This window comes from Enhydra lutris, unplaced genomic scaffold (assembly GCF_002288905.1).
Source record: "Enhydra lutris kenyoni isolate GAN:26980312 unplaced genomic scaffold, ASM228890v2 scaffoldscaffold13, whole genome shotgun sequence".
In the NCBI taxonomy this organism is placed as follows: Eukaryota; Metazoa; Chordata; class Mammalia; order Carnivora; family Mustelidae; genus Enhydra; species Enhydra lutris.
In genome coordinates, this window is record NW_019154097.1 from 57,055,234 (window position 1) to 57,077,559 (window position 22,326).

The 22,326-nt window shown below is 37.7% G+C and overlaps 1 protein-coding gene across 1 annotated transcript in view; it reads left to right on the top strand.

Annotated features, from left to right (window-relative positions):
• LOC111146327 (ATP-binding cassette sub-family A member 3-like) overlaps positions 1-22,326 on the top strand; it is a 195,964-nt gene that overhangs the window by 27,855 nt on the left and 145,783 nt on the right. Inside the window, exons 6-10 of the mRNA XM_022501838.1 lie at positions 481-597; positions 1,990-2,107; positions 13,159-13,332; positions 16,009-16,190; positions 19,942-20,076. Of these exons, the coding sequence (XP_022357546.1) occupies positions 481-597; positions 1,990-2,107; positions 13,159-13,332; positions 16,009-16,190; positions 19,942-20,076 (726 nt within the window). The remainder of the gene's footprint in view (positions 1-480; positions 598-1,989; positions 2,108-13,158; positions 13,333-16,008; positions 16,191-19,941; positions 20,077-22,326) is intronic.

Consider the following 22,326-nt stretch of genomic DNA (forward strand, 5'->3'; position numbering starts at 1 on the left):
GGGATCAAGTCCCGCATCGGGCTCTCTGCTCAGCAGGGAGCCTGCTTCCCTCTCTCTCTCTCTCTGCCTGCCTCTCTGTCTACTTGTGATCTCTCTCTGTCAAATAAATAAATAAAATCTTAAAAAAAAAAAAAACAACACATTTTTCTTATACTCCAGGAAGTAGAGTATAATAGAAAAGAGAGCTTAATATTTCAAAGTTTTAATTTTAGATGTTTTACCTTTTGTTCCGTTATGAGGTGTGGTAATGAAGAAAGATCTCTGAACTCAGGAGAAGTATATTTTTAATGCCAGCACTTCCCTAATTGACTGCATAATTTTGAACAGCATACTTTCTGAGACTTGACTTTTCTTATTCATAACATGGAGATGATATTAACCATTCACATAGTTTTTATGGAAATTTAAATAGAAAAATATATGTAAGTGGTATGAATTGCTGATACATTTAATATTTGATTTGTGTTGACTTTCCTACAGGAGTACCAGCTTATAATTGGACTTAAAAACTGGATCATCTGGGCTGCCTATTTCTTCACATTCTTCTTTTTTTATATCATTATTATCTCTATGATATGTATTTTATTCTCTGCCAAGGCAAGTGTGTAATTTCATGCTACCCAGTAAAAATACCATGAGTCACATATAATACTGGTTTTTTAGTAGCAAGTAGAAATTTTTAAAACCATAAAGAACAGGTGAAATTATGTTAATGATATTTTAAATTTAACCTAATACATACAAAATATTTGAATATGCAACCAATTTAAAAATGAAGAGATTTTTTTACATTCTCTTTTTACATTTTATTTATTTATATTATTTATTTAGTTGAAAGAGCGAGAGATTTATTTGAGAGAGAGAGCGAGAGAGAGCATGAGCATGGCGTGGCGGGGCGGGGGGAGAAGCAGACTCCCCACTGAGCAGGGAGCCTGACACAGAGCTGTATCCCAGGACCCCAGGATCATGACCTGAGCTGAAGGCAGATTCTTTACCAACTGAGCCACCCAGGCACCCCTACATTTTTTTGTACTGTCTTCCTATTTCAGGAGGTGTTTTATATTTACAGCACATCTGAATTCATATGCTATATTTTCATCAGAAATACTTGATCCGGGGGTGCCTGGGTGGCTCAGTCTGTTGAACGTCTGCCATCAGCTCAGGTCACTATCCCTGGGTCCTGGGATTGAGCCCTACATTGGGCTCCCTGCTCCACGGAGAGCCTACTTTTCCCTCTCTCTTTACCTGCCATTCTGCTACTTGTGCTCTCTCCATCAAATAAATAAAATCCTTAAAAAAATAAAAGTCTGCTTTAAAAAAAGGATCTGTATTAGACACTGCCTTCATTTTTCAATTTAAATCAAGATAACTAAAATTAAATGAAAATAAAAATTTAGTTCCTCATGGGGTGCCTGGGTGGCTCAGTGGGTTAAAGCCTCTGCCTTCGGTTCGGGTCATGATCTCAGAGTCCTGGGATCGGGCCCCGCATCAGGCTCTCTGCTCAGTGGGGAACCTGCTTCCTCCTCTCTCTCTCTCTGCCTGCCTCTCTGCCTACTTGTGATCTGTCTGTCAAATAAATAAATAAAAATCTTAAAAAAAAATTTAGTTCCTCAGTCACACTAGCTACCTTTCAAGTGCTCAACAGCTACATGTGTTAGACATCTTAGTTTTTGCTGATTATAGCCTGCCCCAACTACCCTTTGGGAGGCAAAAGGTAATTATACGGTGAACTGGTTGGTCTCAGGTGCCGGGAGGATGAAATACAGATTTTATTTCTGCTGTGGAAACTTAGAGGCTGCTATATCTCTGAGAAAAACATAAACCCTTCTGTAAGAAATAAGTTACTTAGTTAACTTTCATCTAATTGAGTTTCAGTCACTGAGCAATAATCTACCACATTAGCACTATCATTTTCTCCCTCTTTTCTTGTGTTTATGTGACAGTAATTTATGGTGTACCTTACCTGATGTCATAATTGGTTTTTTGTAGATTTTCAGTGAGCCAATCTTTCGCTTCAGTGACGGTAGTTTCATCTTTGTCTTTCTTATGTGTTACGCCATTGCTTCAATATTCTTTGCCTTTATGGTTAGCACGTTCTTCAATAAAGGTAAGTCTAAGACTCATTCTGTAACAGATTTTTGGGGTATTTGTTTACTAAATTCCACTGTAATTAATGTATAGTGTTATATTAGTTTCAGGTATACAATACAGTGATTCAATAATTATGTACATTACTCAGTGCAAAGTACGATAAGTGTGCCCTTAATTCCCTTCACCTGTTTCATCCATCTCTTCAAATTTAAAAATAAAACTACTCTATGATTGGGCACCTGGGTGGCTCAGTGGGTTAAAGCCTCTGCTTTTGGCTCAGGTCATGATCCCAGGGCCCTGGGATTGAGCCCTGCATTGGGCTCTCTGCTCAGCAGGGAGTCCGCTTCCCCCCCCTCTCTGCCTGCCTCTCTGCCTGCTTGTGATCTCTGTCTGTCAAATAAATAAATAATATCTTTTAAAAAATTAAAAAAAAACACTACTATATGGTTCAGTAATCACACTACTAGGTATCTATCCTAAAATATGAAAACACTAATAAAAAGGGATACATGCACCACTATGTTTATAACAGCATTATTTAAAATAGCCAAGATGTGGAAGCAGCCCAGGTATCCATCAATTGATTAACGAGCAAAGAAGATGTGGGGTATATATATATAACAGAATATTATTCAGCCACAAAAAATGAAGTGTTGCCATTTGCAATAACATGGATGGAGCTAGAAAGCATAATGCTAAGCAAAATAAGTGAGTCAGAGAAAGACATATGCTATACGATTTCACTCATGTGTGAATTTAAGAAACAAAACAAATGACCAAAGGGAGAAAAAGAGAGAAATAAACTAAGAAACAGACTCTTAATTGTGGAGAACAGACTGATGGTTACCAAAGGGGACATGAATGGGGGATGGGGAAAATAGGGGATTGGGATTAAGGAATACATATATCATGATGGAAAAAAAATTAATAGATAAGTAAAAATGTATAAATAAGTGAAATATCTGCATTGTTGTATTCACTATTCACAATAGAAAAACCACAAAAGCAACCTAAATTGTCCTTCAGTGGGTGAATGGCTAAAAAAAAAACGTGGTATATACATTCAAAGGGATATTTTTCTGCCTTACAAACAAAGGAAATTCTGCTATTTGTAAAAATACTGACTCTAGAAGACATTAGGTTGTGAACAAGCAAGACACAGAAAATAAGACATGATGCCACTTATTTAAGAAATGTAAAGTAGGGGCACCTGGGTGGCTCAGTGGGTTAAGCCTCTGCCTTCAGCTCAAGTCATGATCTCAGGGTCCTGGGATCGAGCCCCACATTGGGCTCTCTGCTCAGCAGGGAGCCTGCTTCCCCCAGCCCCGCCTGCTGCTCTGCCTAATTGTGATCTCTCTCTCTCTCTGTCAATAAATAAAATCTTTAAAAAAAAAAAACATTTAAAGTAGTCATACTTTACACACAGTATAGAATGGTGGTTGCCTGGGAGTTGGGGGAAAGGGAAGCAGGGAGGTATTAGTGAAAGGGTACAGAGTTTCATTATGCAAGATGAAGAAGTATCTTAGAGATCTCCTAAAAAACATAGTGCCTATAAGTAATAGTAATACTGTAGTATTATAGTAATACTGTACTGTACACTTAAAAAACTTGCTAAGAGGTACATTTTATGTTAAGTATTCATATCACCAAAAAGATAATAAGTAAACAGGGCAGAAGGAAACTTTGGGAGGTGATAGATATGTTCATAGCATAGATTATAATGTATTCACAAGTATTCACAGGTATATACCTACCTCCAGACTCATCAAGTTGTTTATATTAAGTATGTACAGCTCTTTATATGTCAGTTATACCTCAATAAAGTGATTTAAAGGAAGAAAGAGACAGTTGATATCATTGTAATTTGAGTGTTTTTTTGTGTTTGCCTTATTTATTTTTTTGTTTCAAGTTTTTAAATTCTAGTTAGTTAACATATAGTGAAATACTGGTTGCAGAAGTAGAACTTGGCAGTTCATCACTTAACACATAACAGCCCTTGCTCATCACAACATGTGCCCCCCTTAATACGCATCATCCATTTAGCCCATCCACAACCCACCTCCTTCCATCAACCCTCAGTGTGTTCTCTATAATTAAGAGTCTCTTATGGTTTGCCTCTCTCTTTTTCTTTCCCCCTTCTCCTGTGTTCATCTGTTTTGTTTCTTAATTCCACATATGAGTGAAGTCATATGGTATTTGTCTTCCTCTAACATTTCATTTAGTAGTTCCATCTACATCATGGCATAGGGCAGGATCTCATTCTTTTTGATGGCTGAGTAATATTCCACTGGTGTGTGTGTGTGTGTGTGTGTGTGTGTGTGTGTGTGTGTGTGTGTTGTACTACATCTTCTTTTATTTATTTATTTTTTAAAAACATATATTTTTATCCCCAGCGGTACAGGTCTGTGAATCGCCAGGTTTACACACATCACAGCACTCACCATAGCACATACCCTCTCCAATGTCCATAACCCCACCCACCAACCCCCCTCTCCCCATCAACCCTCAGTTTGTTTTGTGAGATTAAGAGTCACTTATGGTTTGTCTCCCTCCCAATCCCATCTTGCTTCATTTACTCTTCTCCTACCCCCTTAACCCCCCATGTTGCATCTCCTCTCCCTCATATCAGGGAGATCATACGATAGTTGTCTTTCTCCGATTGACTTATTTCGCTAAGCATGATACCCTCTAGTTCCATCCACGTTGTCGCAAATGGCAAGATTTCATTTCTTTTGATGGCTGCATAGTATTCCATTGTGTATATATACCACATCTTCTTTATCCATTCGTCTGTTGATGGACATCTAGGTTCTTTCCATAGTTTGACTATTGTAGACATTGCTGCTATAAACATTCGGGTGCACGTGCCCCTTCGGATCACTACGTTTGTATCTTTAGGGTAAATACCCAGTAGTGCAATTGCTGGGTCACAGGGTAGTTCTATTTTCAACATTTTGAGGAACTCCATGCTGTTTTCCAGAGTGGTTTCACCAGCTTGCATTCCCACCAACAGTGTAGGAGGGTTCCCCTTTCTCCACATCCTCGCCAACGTCTGTCATTTCCTGACTTGTTAATTTTAGCCATTCTAACTGGTGTGAGGTGATATCTCATTGTGGTTTTGATTTGTATTTCCCTGATGCCAAGTGATGTGGAGCACTTTTTCATGTGTCTTTTGGCTATCTGGATGTCTTCTTTGCAGAAATGTCTGTTCATGTCCTCTGCCCATTTCTTGATTGGATTATTTGTTCTTTGGGTGTTGTTTGCTAAGTTCTTTATAGATTTTGGACACTAGCCCTTTATCTGATATGTCATTTGCAAATATCTTCTCCCATTCTGTCAGTTGTCTTTTGGTTTTGTTAACTGTTTCCTTTGCTGTGCAAAAGCTTTTGATCTTGATGAAATCCCAATAGTTCATTTTTGCCCTTGCTTCCCTTGCCTTTGGCGATGTTCCTAGGAAGATGTTGCTGCGGCTGAGGTCAAAGAGGTTGCTGCCTGTGTTCTCCTCAAGGATTTTGATGGATTCCTTTCTCACATTAAGGTCCTTCATCCATTTTGAGTCTATTTTCGTGTGTGGTGTGAGGAAATGGTCCAGTTTCATTTTTCTGCATGTGGCTGTCCAATTTTCCCAACACCATTTGTTGAAGAGGCTGTCATTTGGACATTGGACATTCTTTCCTGCTTTGTCAAAGATTAGTTGACCATAGAGTTGAGGGTCTATTTCTGGGCTCTATTCTGTTCCATTGATCTATGTGTCTGTTTTTGTGCCAGTACCATGTGGTCTTGATGATGACAGCTTTGTAATAGAGCTTGAAGTCCAGAATTGTGATGCCACCAACTTTGGCTTTCTTTTTCAATATTCCTTTGGCTATTCGAGGTCTTTTCTGGTTCCATATAAATTTTAGGATTATTTGTTCCATTTCTTTGAAAAAAATGGATGGTACTTTGATAGGAATTGCATTAAATGTGTAGATTGCTTTAGGTAGCATAGACATTTTCACAATATTTATTCTTCCAATCCAGAAGCATGGAACCTTTTTCCATTTCTTTGTGTCTTCCTCAATTTCTTTCATGAGTACTTTATAGTTTTCTCTGTATAGATTCTTAGCCTCTTTGGTTAGGTTTATTCCTAGGTATCTTATAGTTTTGGGTGCAATTGTAAATGGGATTGACTCCTTAATTTCTCTTTCTTCTGTCTTGTTGTTGGTGTAGAGAAATGCAACTGATTTCTGTACATTGATTTTATATCCTGACACTTTACTGAATTCCTGTACAAGTTCTAGCAGTTTTGGAGTGGAGTCTTTTGGGTTTTCCACATATAGTATCATATCATCTGCGAAGAGTGATAGTTTGACTTCTTCTTTGCCGATTTGGATGCCTTTAATTTCCTTTTGTTGTCTGATTGCTGAGGCTAGGACTTCTAGTACTATGTTGAATAGCAGTGGTGATAATGGACATCCCTGCCGTGTTCCTGACCTTAGCAGAAAAGCTTTCAGTTTTTCTCCATTGAGAATGATATTTGTGGTGGGTTTTTCATAGATGGCTTTGATAATATTGAGGTATGTACCCTCTATCCCTACACTTTGCCGAGTTTTGATCAGGAAGGGATGCTGTACGTTGTCAAATGCTTTTTCAGCATCTATTCAGAGTATCATATGGTTCTTGTTCTTTTTTTTATTAATGTGTTGTATCACAGTGATTGATTTGCGGATGTTGAACCAACATTGCACCCCTGTAATAAATCCCACTTGGTCATGGTGAATAATCCTTTTAATGTACTGTTGGATCCTGTTGATTAGTATTTTGGTGAGAATTTTCGCATTTGTGTTCATCAAGGATATTGGTCTGTAGTTCTGTTTTTTGATGGGATCCTTGTCTGGTTTTGGGATCAAGGTGATGCTGGCCTCATAAAATGAATTTGGAAGTTTTCCTTCCATTTCTATTTTTTGGAACAGTTTCAGGAGAATAGGAATTAGTTCTTCTTTAAAGGTTTGGTAGAATTCCCCCGGGAAGCCGTCTGGCCCTGGGCTTTTGTTTGTTTGGAGATTTTTGATGACTGTTTCTATCTCCTTACTGGTTATGGGTCTGTTCAGGTTTTCTGTTTCTTCCTGGTTCAGTTGTGGTAGTTTATATGTCTCTAGGAATGCATCCATTTCTTCCAGATTGTCAAATTTGTTGGCGTAGAGTTGCTCATAGTATGTTCTTATAATTGTTTGTATTTCTTTGGTGTTAGTTGTGATCTCTCCTCTTTCTTTCATGATTTTATTTATTTGGGTCCTTTCTCTTTTCTTTTTGATAAGTCTAGCCAGGGGTTTATCAATCTTATTAATTCTTTGAAAGAACCAGCTCCTACTTTTGTTGATTTGTTCTATTGTTTTTTTTTTTGTTTGTTTGTTTCTATTTCATTGATTTCTGCTCTGATCTTTATGATTTCTCTTCTCCTGCTGGGTTTAGGGTTTCTTTCTTGTTCTTTCTCCAGCTCCTTTAGGTGTAGGGTTAGGTTGTGTGCCTGAGACCTTTCTTGTTTCTTGAGAAAGGCTTGTACTGCTATATATTTTCCTCTCAGGACTGCCTTTGTTGTGTCCCACAGATTTTGAACCATTCTGTTTTCATTATAATTTGATTCCATGAATTTTTTCAATTATTCTTTAATTTCCTGGTTGACCCATTCATTCTTTAGAAGGATGCTGTTTAGTCTCCATGTATTTGTGTTCTTTCCAAATTTCCTCTTGTGATTGAGTTCTAGCTTCAGAGCATTGTGGTCTGAAAATATGCAGGGAATGATCCCAATCTTTTGATACCAGTTGAGACCTGATTTAGGACCAAGGATGTGATCTATTCTGGAGAATGTTCCATGTGCACTAGAGAAGAATGTGTATTCTGTTGCTTTGGGATGAAATGTTCTGAATATATCTGTGCTATCCATCTGGTCCAGTGTGTTATTTAAGGCCTTGATTTCCTTGTTGATCTTTTGCTTGGATGATCTGTCCATTTCAGTGAGGGGGTGTTAAAGTCCCCTACTATTAATGTATTATTGTTGATGTGTTTCTTTGATTTTGTTATTAATTGGTTTATATAGTTGGCTGCTCCCACGTTAGTGGCATAGGTATTTAAAACTGTTAGATCTTCTTGTTGGACAGATTCTTTGAGTATGATATAGTGTCCTTCCTCATCTCCTATTATAGTCTTTAGCTTAAAATCTAATTTTTCTGATATAAGAATTGCCACTCCTGCTTTCTTCTGATGTCCATTAGCATGGTAAATTCTTTTCCACCCCTTCACTTTAAATCTGGAGTTTCTTGTAGGCAACATATAGATGGATTTTGTTTTTTTATCCATTCTGACACTCTGTGTCTTGTGATTGGGGCATTTAGCCCATTAACATTCAGGGTAAGTATTGAGAGACATGAATTTAGTGCCATTGTATTGCCTGTAAGGTGACTGTTATTGTATATTGTCTCTGTTCCTTTCTGATCTACTACTTTTAGGGTCTCTCTTTGCTTAGAGGACCCCTTTCAATATTTCCTGTGGAGCTGGTTTGGTGTTTGCAAATTCTTTCCGTTTTTGTTTGTCCTGGAAGCTTTTAATCTCTCCTTCTATTTTCAATGATAGCCTAGCTGGATATAGTATTCTTGGCTGCATGTTTTTCTTGTTTAGTGCTCTGAATATATCATGCCAGCTCTTTCTGGCCTGCCAGGTCTCTGTGGATAAGTCTGCTGCCAATCTAATATTTTTACCATTGTATGTTACAGACTTCTTTTTCCGGACTGCTTTCAGGATTTTCTTTTTGTCACTAAGACTTGTAAATTTTACTATTAGGTGACGGGGTGTGGACCTATTCTTATTGATTTTGAGGGGGGTTCTCTGAACCTCCTGGATTTTGATGCTTGTTCCCTTTGCCATATTGGGGAAATTCTCTCCAATAATTCTCTCCAATATACCTTCTGCTCCCCTCTCTCTTTCTTCTTCTTCTGGAACCCCAATTATTCTAATGTTGTTTGGTCTTATGGTGTCACTTATCTCTCGAATTCTCCCTTCATGGTCCAGTAGCTGTTTGTCCCTCTTTTGCTCAGCATCTTTATTCTCTGTCATTTGGTCTTCTATATTGCTAATCCTAGCAGTGAGAGCCTCCATTTTTGATTGCACCTCATTAATAGCTTTTTTTTATTTCAACTTGGTTAGATTTTAGTTCTTTTATTTCTCCAGAAAGGGCTTTTATATCTCCTGAGAGGGTTTCTCTAATATCTTCCATGCCTTTTTTGAGCCCGGCTAGAGCCTTGAGAATCGTTATTCTGAACTCTAGATCTGACATATTACCAATGTCTGTGTTGATTAGGTCCCTAACCTTTGGTACTGCCTCTTGTTCTTTTTTTTTTTTGTGGTGAATTTTTCCGCCTTGTCATTTTGTCCAATAAGAGTATATGAAGGAGCAGGTAAAATACTAAAAGGGTGGCGACAACCCCAGGAAAATATGCTTTAACCAAATCAGAAGAGATCCCAAATCGTGAGGGGGGAGAAAGGGTATAAAAAGAGGTTCAGAAAGAAAAAAAAGAAACAATTAAGAAAATGAATAAAGAAAAAATATAAAAAAGAAAAAATATATATATATATTAGATAAACTAGTTAAAAATGTTAAAAAAGAAAAGGGTAAAAGTTTAAAAAATTTGGCAGAAGAAGAGGGAAAAAAATTGAAAAAGAAAAAAAAATTAACTGCAAGGCTAAAGAATCATGGGGAGAAAGCCATGAGTTCCGTGCTTTGCTTTCTCTTCCTCTGGAATTCCGCTGCTCTCCTTGGTATTGAAACTGCACTCCTTGGTAGGTGAACTTGGTCCTGGCTGGGTTTCTTGTTGATCTTCTGGGGGAGGAGCCTGTTGTAGTGATTCTCAAGTGTCTTTGCCCCAGGCGGAATTGCACTGCCCTTACCAGGGGCCGGGATGAGTAGTCCACTCGGGTTTGCTTTCGGGAGCTTTTGTTCCCTGAGCGCTTTCTGTAGAGTTCCGGAGGGCAGGGATGAAGATGGCGGCCTCCCAGTCTCCGGCCCAGAGGAGCCTAGAGCCCGGGGCCCCACTCCTCAGTGCGCCCTCAGAGAACAGCGCCCAATTACACCCGTCACCCTGCCTCCAGCCGCGCTCCAAGCTGACCGAGCCTGTGACCGGTTCAAGGTAACCCGAGCTGAGAGCTCACTCCTCGGCTCTGTCTCTGTAGCCGGCTTCCCCGTTCTAATACCTGTAAGCTCTGAGACACTCAGATGCCCCCGATCCTTCTGTGACTCTGCGGGACCTGAGGCCACGCTGACCCCCACGTGGGCTTCACCCCGGTTAAGCCTCTGGAGCGATGTCCCTCAGCAGAACAGACTTTTAAAAGTCCTGATTTTGTGCTCCATTGATCCGCCGCTTGCCGGGAGCCGGCCCCTCCCCCCCGCGGTCTATCTTCCTGTCGCTTTGGATTCACTTCTCTGCCAGTCCTACCTTTCAGAAAGTGGTTGATTTTCTGTTTCTAGAATTGCTGTTCTTCTTCTCTTCGATCTCCCGTTGGATTTGTAGGTGTTTGCAATCTTTAGATAAGCTATCTAGCTGATCTCCTGCTACCTGAAGTAGTCTCAGCCTGCTACTTCTCTGCCATCTTGACTCCTCCCCCTACTACATCTTCTTTAGCAGTAAGTAGACCTTTGGGCTCTTTCCATAGTTTGGCTATCATTGATAATGCTGCTATGAACATTGGGGTTCATGTACCCCTCTGAATCTATAATTTTTATATCCTTTGGGTAAACACGAGTAGTACAATTGCTGGGTTGTAGGATAGTTCTATTTTTAACTTTTTGAAGAACCTCCATACTGTTGTCTGGAGTGGCTGCACTAGTTTTCATTCCCACCAACAGTGTAAGAGTGTTCCTCTTTCTCTATATCCTTGCCTACATCTGTTGTTTCTTGTGCCGTTAATTTTAGCCATTCTGCTAGGTCTGAGGTGGTTTCTCATCATGGTTTTGATTTGTATTTCCCTGATCCTGAGTGATGCTGGGCATCTTTTCATGTATCTGTAAGCCATCTGGATGTCTTCTTTGGAAAAATGTCTATTTGTGTCTTCTGCCCATTTCTTAACTGGATTATTTTTCAGGTGTTGAATTTGATAAGTTCTTTATAGATTTTAGACACTAACTCTTTATCAGATATGTTGTTTGCAAATATCTTTTCCCATTCCATAGGTTGCCTTTTAGTTTTGTTTCTTCAACATGCAGAAGTCCTAAGAGTTCATTTTTGCTTTTGTTTCCCTTGTCTCCAGCGATGTGCCTAGCAAGAAGTTGATAAGGCCTAAGTCAAAGAGGTTGCTGCCTGTGTTCTCCTCTAGGATTTCAATGTTTTCCTGTCTCACTTTGAGGTCTTTGATCCATTCTGAATTTATTTTTGTATATGATTTGAGAAAGTGGTCCAGTTTCATTCTTCTGCATGTGGCTGTCCAGTTTGCCCAACACCATTTGTTGAAGAGAGTGTCTTTTTTCCATTGGATATTCTTTCCTGCTTTGTTGAAGATTAGTTGACCATGATTTGGGTGTTTTTACTTTCTTCTTTAATGTTTATTTTATGTCATCTCAATGATAATCTTTTTTTTTTAAGATTTTATTTATTTGACAGAGAGAGATCACAAGTAGGCAGAGAGGCAGGCAGAGAGAGAGGGAGAGGAGGAAGCAGGCTCCCTGCCAAGCAGAGAGCCTGATGCGGGACTCGATCCCAGAACCCTGAGATCATGACCTGAGTGGAAGGCAGAGGCTTAACCCACTGAGCCACCCAGGTGCCCCCATCCCAATGATAATCTTTTTTTTTTTTTTAATTATAGGGTTATTTTTTAATTATAGGGTTTTTTTAATTATATTTTTATTTATATTTTATTATATTTTATTTAATTATATTTTTTTAATTATAGGGTTTTTTTTTTAAGATTTTATTTTATTTATTTGACAGACAGAGATCACAAGTAGACAGAGAGGCAGGCAGAGAGAGAGAGGAAGGGAAGCAGGCTCCCTGCTTCACAGCCCGATGTGGGGCTCGATCCCAGGACCCTGGGATCATGACCTGAGCTGAAGGCAGAGGCTTTAACCCGCTGAGCCACCCAGGCACTCCCCAATGATAATCTTTTTTTTTTTTTTTTTAAAGATTTTATTTATTTATTTGACAGAGAGAAATCACAAGTAGGCAGAGAGACAGGCGGAGAGAGAGGAGGAAGCAGGCTCCCTGCCGAGCAGAAAGCCCGACGTGGGGCTTGAACCCAGGACCTGGGATCATGACCTGAGCTGAAGGCAGCGGCTTAACCCACTGAGCCACCCAGGCGCCCCCCCAATGATAATCTTAACAAGAATTCTTTTTTGAGCCTATAGGATCCAATGCTTATGGACCTAACCATATCCAACTCTCAGTAGTTAGCAATTTATTCAGCTTTTTTTTTTTTAGGATTTTATTTATTTATTTGACAGACAGAGATCACAAGTAGGCAGAGAGGCAGGCAGAGAGAGAGGAGGAAGCAGGTCCCCTGCTGAGCAGAGAGCGCGATGTGGGGCTCAATCCCAGGACCCTGGGATCATGACTCAAGCCGAAGGCAGAGGCTTTAACACACTGAGCCAACCACGCGCCCCTCTTCAGCTATTCTTTATTTGGGGCATCGTGATTGAGATTGGAAGCATATGTTTTTTTTATCTTTCTTTTTTTTCTTTTTTTTGGAAGCATATGTTTAAAACTTCATACAGAGCTTTTTATTCTACCCAGTACTTAAGACTCTGGGAACTCTAGCAGTTATTAATAATTATTAATACTGATTGTGTGCATTTATAATTTCTCAAGCCCAGTGCTCATGAATAAATCTTCATTTAAATGACTGTAAATATCCTGTACACAAACTATTCATTTATTTAACACATATTTAGGGAGCATGTACTGTGAGCCTGATGGTGACACAAGGATGAAAAAGAAAGACAAATACTCTTCCCTCATAGAGCTTACATTCTTTTCTCTATAATGTAGTAGAAAAAGTCATTATTTTGCATATTGCTTTAGAGTGACCTTATAATTTCCTTATTTTCAGTCCATTTGGCTGCTTCTGCTGGAAGTCTCCTATATTTTGCCAGTTTCTTTCCATTTAATACCATTATTCAATTCTACGGACAGATGACCCTTACCAAGAAGGTGGCTGCCTGTCTCAGCTCAAATGTTGCATTGGCACTGGGGATTAGTCGTCTGCTCAAGTTGGAAGTAAGACGTATGTGTTTGCCCTGCAAATTTTGCCTTTGCTGTTTGATTCCTTGAAAGGTTGAATTGAGGCAACATAGGTGGGACAGTGGGTAAGGAAGTAAGAAAATCCTATACAAATTATTTATCCCTAGATTTGTTTGTTTATTGTAAAAGCAGTTACGTGAACTAAAAAAAGAAAAATCAGAGTTGTGAAAAATTAGAAGTTCCCCATTACTCCACAATAAGCCTCCAATTATACTCTCAAATAAAGTACTTTTTTTTTTTTAATTTTTTTTATTTGTCAGAGAGAGAGGGAGAGAGAGCAAGCACAGGCAGACAGAATGGCAGGCAGAGGCAGAGGGAGAAGCAGGCTCCCCGCCAAGCAAGGAGCCCGATATGGGACTCGATCCCAGGACGCTGGGATCATGACCTGAGCCGAAGGCAGCTGCTTAACCAACTGAGCCACCCAGGCGTCCCTCAAATAAAGTACTTTTAAGCCTGTTCTGCTACTTGCTTTATTTAACTTAATAATCTGTTAGACCTCTTCTCACATAGAGAAATACTAACTTTTTACCCAGTCGTTTAATATTCCATCCATTGTGACATACTATAATTGATTAGTTCTCTGGCAATGTATATTTAAGTGGTTTCCAGTTTTTTGCTATTAGCATAACAATACACATATATTTGCTCAAACAGTATGCATACTAATGTAAATAATTTTTTCAATATAAAAATACTATTTTATAAGATATTCATAGCTTAGCTTTGATTGATATTGCTGTTGTGATAACTCAGTAAGCGCAGAGTAGATACTTCTGCCGGTTTGAGCTAAGAACTTAATTTTATTTTCCATATGAAAATCAAGCTATTACCATCATTTATTGGATAATTTGTTGATCTCTACTGGTTTCAAATTCCACCTTTGTTTTATGTCAAGTTTCCACATACGCATGTATCTTTCTGGTGATTTTTTCTATTCTTTTGATCTCTTTTATTCTACTTTTGTGTCAGCACTACAATGGTTTTCTCATAGCTTTATAACAAGTCTTAATATGTTCGTATCCCCAGACCTTGTTTTTTTTTAATTCATGTCACTTTGAGAATCACTTTATCAAAATCTATGAAAACTCTTAACCGGGATTTAGTGGGAATTTCATTACATTTATTCATTAGTGAAGATGATTAAGGACTTAATTTTTTCACCTGTGAACAAAAACCTACTCCCAATGAACAGCCAGTCAGAAGAATATACATATAATTTCTGTATGGATACTTGTATTTTTCTTTTTTTATACCTGAAACATTAAAATTTCACTCGTATTTATCTAGATGTGGGATTTTCATTGGCTTAGTCTACAACAGGATGTATACTTTTTGGTTTTCTAATTAGTTTTTTTAAAGATTTTTACTTATTTATTTGAGAGAGAGAGAGAAAGAGAGTGAGAGCATGAGAGGGGAGAGGGTCAGAAGGAGAAGCAGACTCCCCACAGAGCTGGGAGCCCGATGTGGGACTCGATACAGGACTCCGGGATCATGACCTGAGCTGAAGGCAGGCGCTTAACCAACTGAGCCACCCAGGCACCCACTTTTTGGTTTTCTAATTGAATTATTTTTTATTGGATTAGTTTATTTTATTTAGTTATTGTTTTCTATATTTTCTCTTTCACAAACTCCTGTTGTTTTCTGGCTGGGAGGATTTCTCAAGGTACAGCAGACTTCCTAAAATTACATTCTACCTTTGTTGTTGTTGTTTCTAATTTGCTGTTCACTGTCTCTCAAAATGGCTTTCATTTTGATAATTTTTAACTCTACTAAATACTTTTTCTTAAACTATTACTTTTTTATAGCTTTTTCAAATACACAGTGCTAATGAATATTCTGATGGTATTGATCTATAGGAAAGGGAGGCTGAAGCTGAAAGAAAGGACAAGTTTCACTGACCATATTCATGAAATGTCTTTGAATTAGGAGTTCACTGCAAGCCCCCATGCTTTTTCAGTTATGCTATACTTTGTCCAAAAATAGAAGAAATAGAACAAAGGATAACTTTTTAAATGACTTTCTTTTTCTCTTCTATCAGAACTTTATTTATTGATTGATTTAGAGAGAGTTGTATGTGCCATGTGTGTGAGTGGGGGAGGAAGAGCAGAGGGAGAGGGGGAGAGAGAATCAAGCAAGCTCCACACCCAGCATGGAGCCCAGTGCAGGGCTGGATCTTATGACCCTGACATGACCTGAGCCAAAATCGAGATTTGGACACTTAACCAACTGAGCTACCCAGGTGCCCCAGAACTATATTTAAGCAAAATCTCTTTTTCTTCTGCTTTGTAGTGTAGTCAGCATCCATCTCTAGTGCTGTTGAATATTTTTCCAGATTTGTGTACCCTGATGGTAGTTTAAATGTGAATTTAGTATGAAGGGGTAGAAAAATAGGCTCTAATAGACTTGCTTTTTTCTTGCCATTTTTGTTATTATTGTTTCATTCATTGACCTTGTCTCAGTCATTCCTATTTATTTTTGTAGATTCTAAATCGAGGTCAGAAGAACCCAGTATTATTACATATTCTATCATTTTCTTAGATGACTTAAATAATAAGGGTATTAACATATAGATAATTCACAGTGACAGGATTTAGAGTATCAACTTTTTTCTTTGCTGTTTCACAGAGCTGTCATCCATGGTATCTCCTTTTTATTTCAGAAATTGGTATTAGATGGAATAATATTTGGACACCAGTCCACCTTGAGGATAATCTCATGTTTGGCTATATTTTGTTAATGCTTTTACTTGATGCTTTCTTGTATGGCCTTGTGACCTGGTATATAGAAACTGTCTTTCCAGGGCAGTATGGCGTGCCCCAACCATGGTACTTTTTTCTTATGGTGAGTACTAATGCTGTTGTTATTATAAAAAGTCATAGTCCCTTTGAGCCTATTTCTTTTAATATTTATAGGCAAATCAAAAGGTCATATGCAGAATAATTTTCCTGTGCATGCCAGCCATAGGAAAATGCTAGCTACTTCTTGATCTCTTAAAGCCTTCCACATATGCAAATGCATATCTGTGGATAAGACACTGAAACCCCATACATTTAAAAATTGTGAGTAATAGAACTCTTCTTCAGCTACATGGTACATAGTAAATTAGATTGAAGGATAAAGAAACCTGAAAGTCTGCAGAAGATTTTCCCAGCTAAATAACATGCAATGATTTCTTAGATCCTAGTAAGTAGAGGATTGGGTATTTCCCGTATCTCTGTCCTTACCACCTGTTTACTTTCAAGGAGTAGACCAGTTTACTTAGAGTGGAAGAGTTTCTGCATCTTGCCCTCCACATTATTTCCTGAATAATATACAGTACAAAGAAAGTATTCTGAGTGTGATAAAATGCATTGGCTATGACTTCATTGTTGAATAATTTCGTTTTGTCTCTTCTTCCTGAACACTAACATTTCAAAACAATTTTTACTTCTAAATCCTAGAGATATAAATCATACACAATTTTGCTGCAAAGTTCAATCCCTTGAAGTATGCAGTAGCCACAGAGTAAACCAAGCCAGTGTTTTTTTAAGTTCTTAGAGTACTTCATTTCTTTTTTCACATTAAAATTTTTAATTCCAATGAAATTCATATGTTAAAATTAACTATTTTGAAATGGAACAAAACAGTGGAAGTTAGTACATTTACAATGTACTTGCACATACCTAGTTCCAAAATATTTATCACCCCAAAAAATAAAGCCTTATACCCATTAAGAAGTCACATCCCATTTTTCCCTATCCCAAAGCCCCTAACAACCACTAATCAGCTTTCTTTTTCTATGGACTTACTATTCTGGATGTCTTGTATAAATAAAATCATATAATATGTGACTATTCAGCTTCTTTCACTTAACATAATGCTTTTGAAGTTTATCCATGAATATTTATCAGCACTTCATTCTTTTTGATTACTGAATAACATTCCATTGTAAGTATATAGGACAATTCCTTTATCAACCTATAGTTAGAAATGTAGGACATCTTTTGGCTGTTTGAATAGTGCTGCTAGGAATATTTATCTATAAATATTTGCTTGTGTACCTGTTTCAGTTCTTTTGGGAATATACCTTGGAGTAGAATTGCTAGTACTTAGGATAATTCTGTTTTCATGTTTTCAGTAATCACTAAACTGTTTTCTGCAGTGACTGCATTGTTTGTACATTCCCACAAGCAATGTACCAGGGTTCCAATTTCTCCACAGCCTCAAAACCCTTTCTTATTCTTTTTCCTTTATTATGGCCATCCTTGTGGGTATAAAGTGGTCTCATGGTTTTGATATGCATTTCCCTAATGATTAATCATGCTGAGATATTTTCATGGGCTTGCTTCTTGGCCATTGGATATGTTACTTACAGAAATGTCTATTCAAACTCTGTGACTTTTTAAAATATATATTCTGGACAGTAGAGCCTTATCAGATACATGATTTACAAATATTTTATTCCATTCTCTGGGTTATCTTTTCATTCCCTTTGTAGTACTCTTTCATGCACAATAATTTTTAACTTTGATTCAAAACCAATTAAAAAATTTTTGTTGGTTGTGAATTTTGTGTCATATCTAATCCAAAGTCATCAAAATTTACCCTTGTGTTTTCTTCTAAGAATTTGATGGTTTTAAAAAAAGAATTGTATGGTTTTATCTGTTAAATTTAGATCACTGATCAATTTTGGGTTGATTTTCATATAGTATGAGATAGGGATTCAGCTTCATTTTTTGGCTGTGGATATCCTTTTGTCCCAATACCATTCTTTGGAAAGACTGTTTTTCCCCATTGAATGGTCTTAGCACCCTTGTTGCAAATTGACCATAAATGTATGGTTTCACTCTTGCATACTTAAGTTTATTGCATTGGCCTATACATCTATTCTTATGTCAATACCACACTGTTTGATTACTATAGTTTTATAGTAAGTTTTAAAATCTGAAAATGTCATCCAGCTTTTTCTCTTCTTTTTCAAGATTGTTTTGGCTATTAGGAGGTCCTGGAGTCCATAAGAACTTGAGATCAGCTTCTGTATATCTGTAAAAGTAACCATTAGAATATTTATAGGAATTACAATGAATCTATTGATTGCTTTAAGTAGTAGTGCTGTATTAAAAATGCTGTCTCTCACAGGGTTTGAAATTTATTTGGAAGGATCAGAAAGAGGGGAAATGAGACAGGAAAGGAAAGCAGCCAGGAAAGAACATGTCAGCACTGTGGGCCCCTGAAGCCCTGTGATGCAGGGAACTCTGGGAATCAGTGCAAAGCAAACAGTGATGATCTTGGAATCACCCCCCCCCCCAACCACCACCAGAAAAATATTGCCTTTCAGTCCATGAACTTTCTTCTTCTTTTTTAGCTTTCTATTTATATTGTCTTTAAATTCTTTCATTGAGGTGTTACAGTTTCAGTATATGAGTCGTTCACCTCTTTGTTTAGGAACTTTGTTCCTAAGTATTTTACTCTTTTGGATGCTATTATAAATAGAATTGTTAGAGGGGCGCCTGGGTGGCTCAGTGGGTTAAAGCCTCTGCCTTCGGCTCAGGTCATGATCCCAGGGTCCTGGGATCGAGCCCCGCATCAGGCTCTGCTCAGCAGGGAGCCTGCTTCCTCCTCTCTCTCTCTGCCTCTCCGCTTACTTGTGATATCTCTCTCTCTGTCAAATAAATAAAAATAAAATCTTAAAAAAAATAGAATTGTTAGAATAGGATTTTCTTTTCGTATTGTTCATAGCTCACAACTGATGTATACATGTTGATCTTGTATCTTGCCTTTTTGCTGAATTTGTTTATTAGCTCTAATAGTGTATATAGGAGAGGATTCTTTGGGCACATCAGTATGTAGAATCACATTATCTTCAAATATAGGTAGTTTTACTTCTTTCTTTCCAGTTTGGATATCTTTTATTTCTGTGAATAGCAAGGATGAAAGCAGGCCCTTGTCTTATTCCTGATTTTAGAGGAAAAACTTAAGTCTTTCACTATTGAAGACTAAGCTGTGGTTTTTTACATATGTCCCCTGATGAATTTCAAGAAACTGTTCCTAGTTTTCCAAGTGTGTGTTTTTTTTTATCATGAAACACTCTGTCAGAGGCTTTATTTGTATCAGTTGAAATGATCATGTTCCATTTGTTCTATTCGTGTGATATATTTCATTGATTGGTTTTTGTATGGTAAACCACTCTGAATTCCTAGGATAAATCCCACTTTGCCATGATGAATATTCCTTTTGATATGCTATTAGATTTAGTTTACAAGTATTTTTTGAAGATTTTAAAATCTATATTAGTAAGGGGTATTGGTCTGTAGTTTATTTTCCTTGTGATGTCTTTGTCTGACTTTGGAGTTTGCTTTTCAAGTAATACTGAGCTCATAGAATGAGTTAGAAAGTGTTCCTTTCTCTTACATTTTTGAAAGGCTTAGAGAACAATTTTTGTTAACTCTTGTTTAAATGCTTAGTACCAGTGATGATATCTGGTCCTGGACTTTTCTTTGTAGGCACATTTTGATTACTAAATCAGTCATTTTATTCATTATAGATGTGTTCAGATGAAATGCTTCATTTCTGAAAGCTCATCCTAGTAATTACATTTTGGCTTTCTTTGTAGCACTCCTATTGGTTTGGTACACCAAAAATTAGAAGGAGAAAAGAGATGAAAAACTGTGGGGAAACTCCAAACAAGTATTTTGAGCCTGAACCTACTACTTTGGTGGCAGGTATCCAGATCAAACATTTGCACAAGGTATTTGTTTCAAAGGTCTCTTTTTCCTGCAAAGACTGAAAGCCATATACTGTGCCCTGGTTTTGAAACTGGCCATTTCTAGAAAACAAATAATATGCTTAATAACGAATGTGTCATAATCAGTATAATTGTAATTTAAGAGACATCCATAGAATGCATAGATATATCTTTACAATATAGTATTTACTTCATTATGCTTTTAATCTCCTCTGATGGGCTTGGCAACAAGTGATATTTCAATTTTGTAATAAATTCTGTGAAGAAAATAAGCTAGGTACCTTAGTAACATCTGAGTGTAAGTGCAGAGGATGACACTAAATGTAGTTAAAGGGAAATCTCTCTGAGGAGATGACCTTTGAGCTGAGATCTGAAGAATGAGTAGAGCTAATTTTTTTGAAAAGCTAAGTAAGAAAAGAATAATACCCATAGTCAGCAAAGAGCAAATTCAATGAACTGAGGTGAGAAAGATCTCCATGTATTTGAGGAGCAAAAAGAAGTCAGTATATTTGGAGGCAAAAGAATGATAGTAAATAGCTTCATTGGAAAGCCATTGATTGGTGATCACTAGAGGAATATGATACACATGTTTTAAAGATCATTTTGGCTACAGTATGGAAAACAGGGTGTTGAAGGGTGGGGAGTTGAAAAGGAAAAGAATGGGAAAAAGAAGACTGGATGCTACTTTTTATAAGAAATAAGAATTGGATAAGGGTTGTGGAAGTGTATATGAAGACAAATGGATAGATCCAAGAGATTGCCAACAGAACTGAGAATACTGGGGGGTGGGAGGACACTGAAGGAAGAGGAGTAAACTAGAATAATTCCTAGAATGAGAAACTAGACTAGCATGTTAAAAACAGCAAGTCTGTCATTTACCAAGTTGTAGTAGATTCTCTTAAATAAATGTTTCTTGTTTCCTGTGCTCCCTTAGGACAATTCCTGAAGATGATATGTGATTTTTTGTTGTTGTTGTTTTGTTTTTTAATTTTCACAGCTTTTCTTGTTTCACTGGGGAGTGGGTCTGTGGACCCACTTTTCATGCTGATTTCCTAGCAGTGAAACTCCATAGTTTGGCTATTATGGACATTGCTGCTATAAACATTCACGTGCATGTGCCCCTTTGTATCACTACATTTGTATTTTTGGGGTAAACACCCAGCAGTGCTATTGGTGGCTCATAGGTCAGCTCTATTTTCAACTTTTTTGAGGAACCTTCATGCTGTTTTCCAGAGTGGCTGCACCAGCTTGCATTCCCATCAACAGTGTAGGAGGGTTCCCCTTTCTCCACATTCTTGCCAACATCTGTTGTTTCCTGACTTGTTAATTTTAGCCATTCTGTCTGGTGTGAGGTGATATCTCACGGTGGTTTTGATTTGTATTTCCCTGATGCCAAGTGATGTTGAGGATTTTTTTCACGTGTCTGTTGGCCAGTTGGATGTCTTCTTTGCAGAAATGTCTGTTAATGTCTTCTGCCCATTTCCTGATTAGATTACTTGTTCATTGGGTGTTGAGTTTGATAAGTTATTTATAGATTTTTGGATACTAGCCCTTTATCTGATACGTCATTTACAAATATCTCAAATATTTGCTGTTGTGATAACTCAGTAAGCACAGAGAAGATATATCAAATATCTCCCATTCTGTTGGTTGTCTTTTGGTTTTGTCGATTGTTTCCTTTGCTGTGCAAAGCTTTTGATCTTGATGAAGTCCCAATTGTTGATTTTTGCCCTGCTTCCCTGGCCTTTGGCAATATTTCTAGAAAGAAGTTGCAGCAGCTGAGGTCCAAGAGGTTATTGCCTCTGTTCTCCTCAAAGATTTGGATGGATTCCTGTCTCACACTGAGGTCTTTCATCCATTTGGAGTCTATTTTCGTGTGTGGTGTAAGGAAATGGTCCAGTTTCATTCTTCTGCATGGCGGCTGTCCAATTTTACCAAAAGCATTTGTTGAAGAGGCTGTCTTTTTTCCATTGGATATTTTTTCCTGCTTTGTTAAAGATTAGTTGACCATAGAGTTGAGGGTCCATTTCTGGGCTGTCTATTCTGTTCCAGTGATCTATGTGTTTGTTTTTGTGCCAGTACCATACTGTCTTGAGGATTACAGTTTTGTAATAGAGTTTGAAGTCTGGAATTGTGATGCTGCCAACTTTGGTTTTCTTTTTCAACATTCCTCTGGCAATTTGAGGTCTTTTCTGTTTCCATATAGATTTTAGAATTGTTTGTTCTATTTCTTTGAAAAAAATTGATGGTATT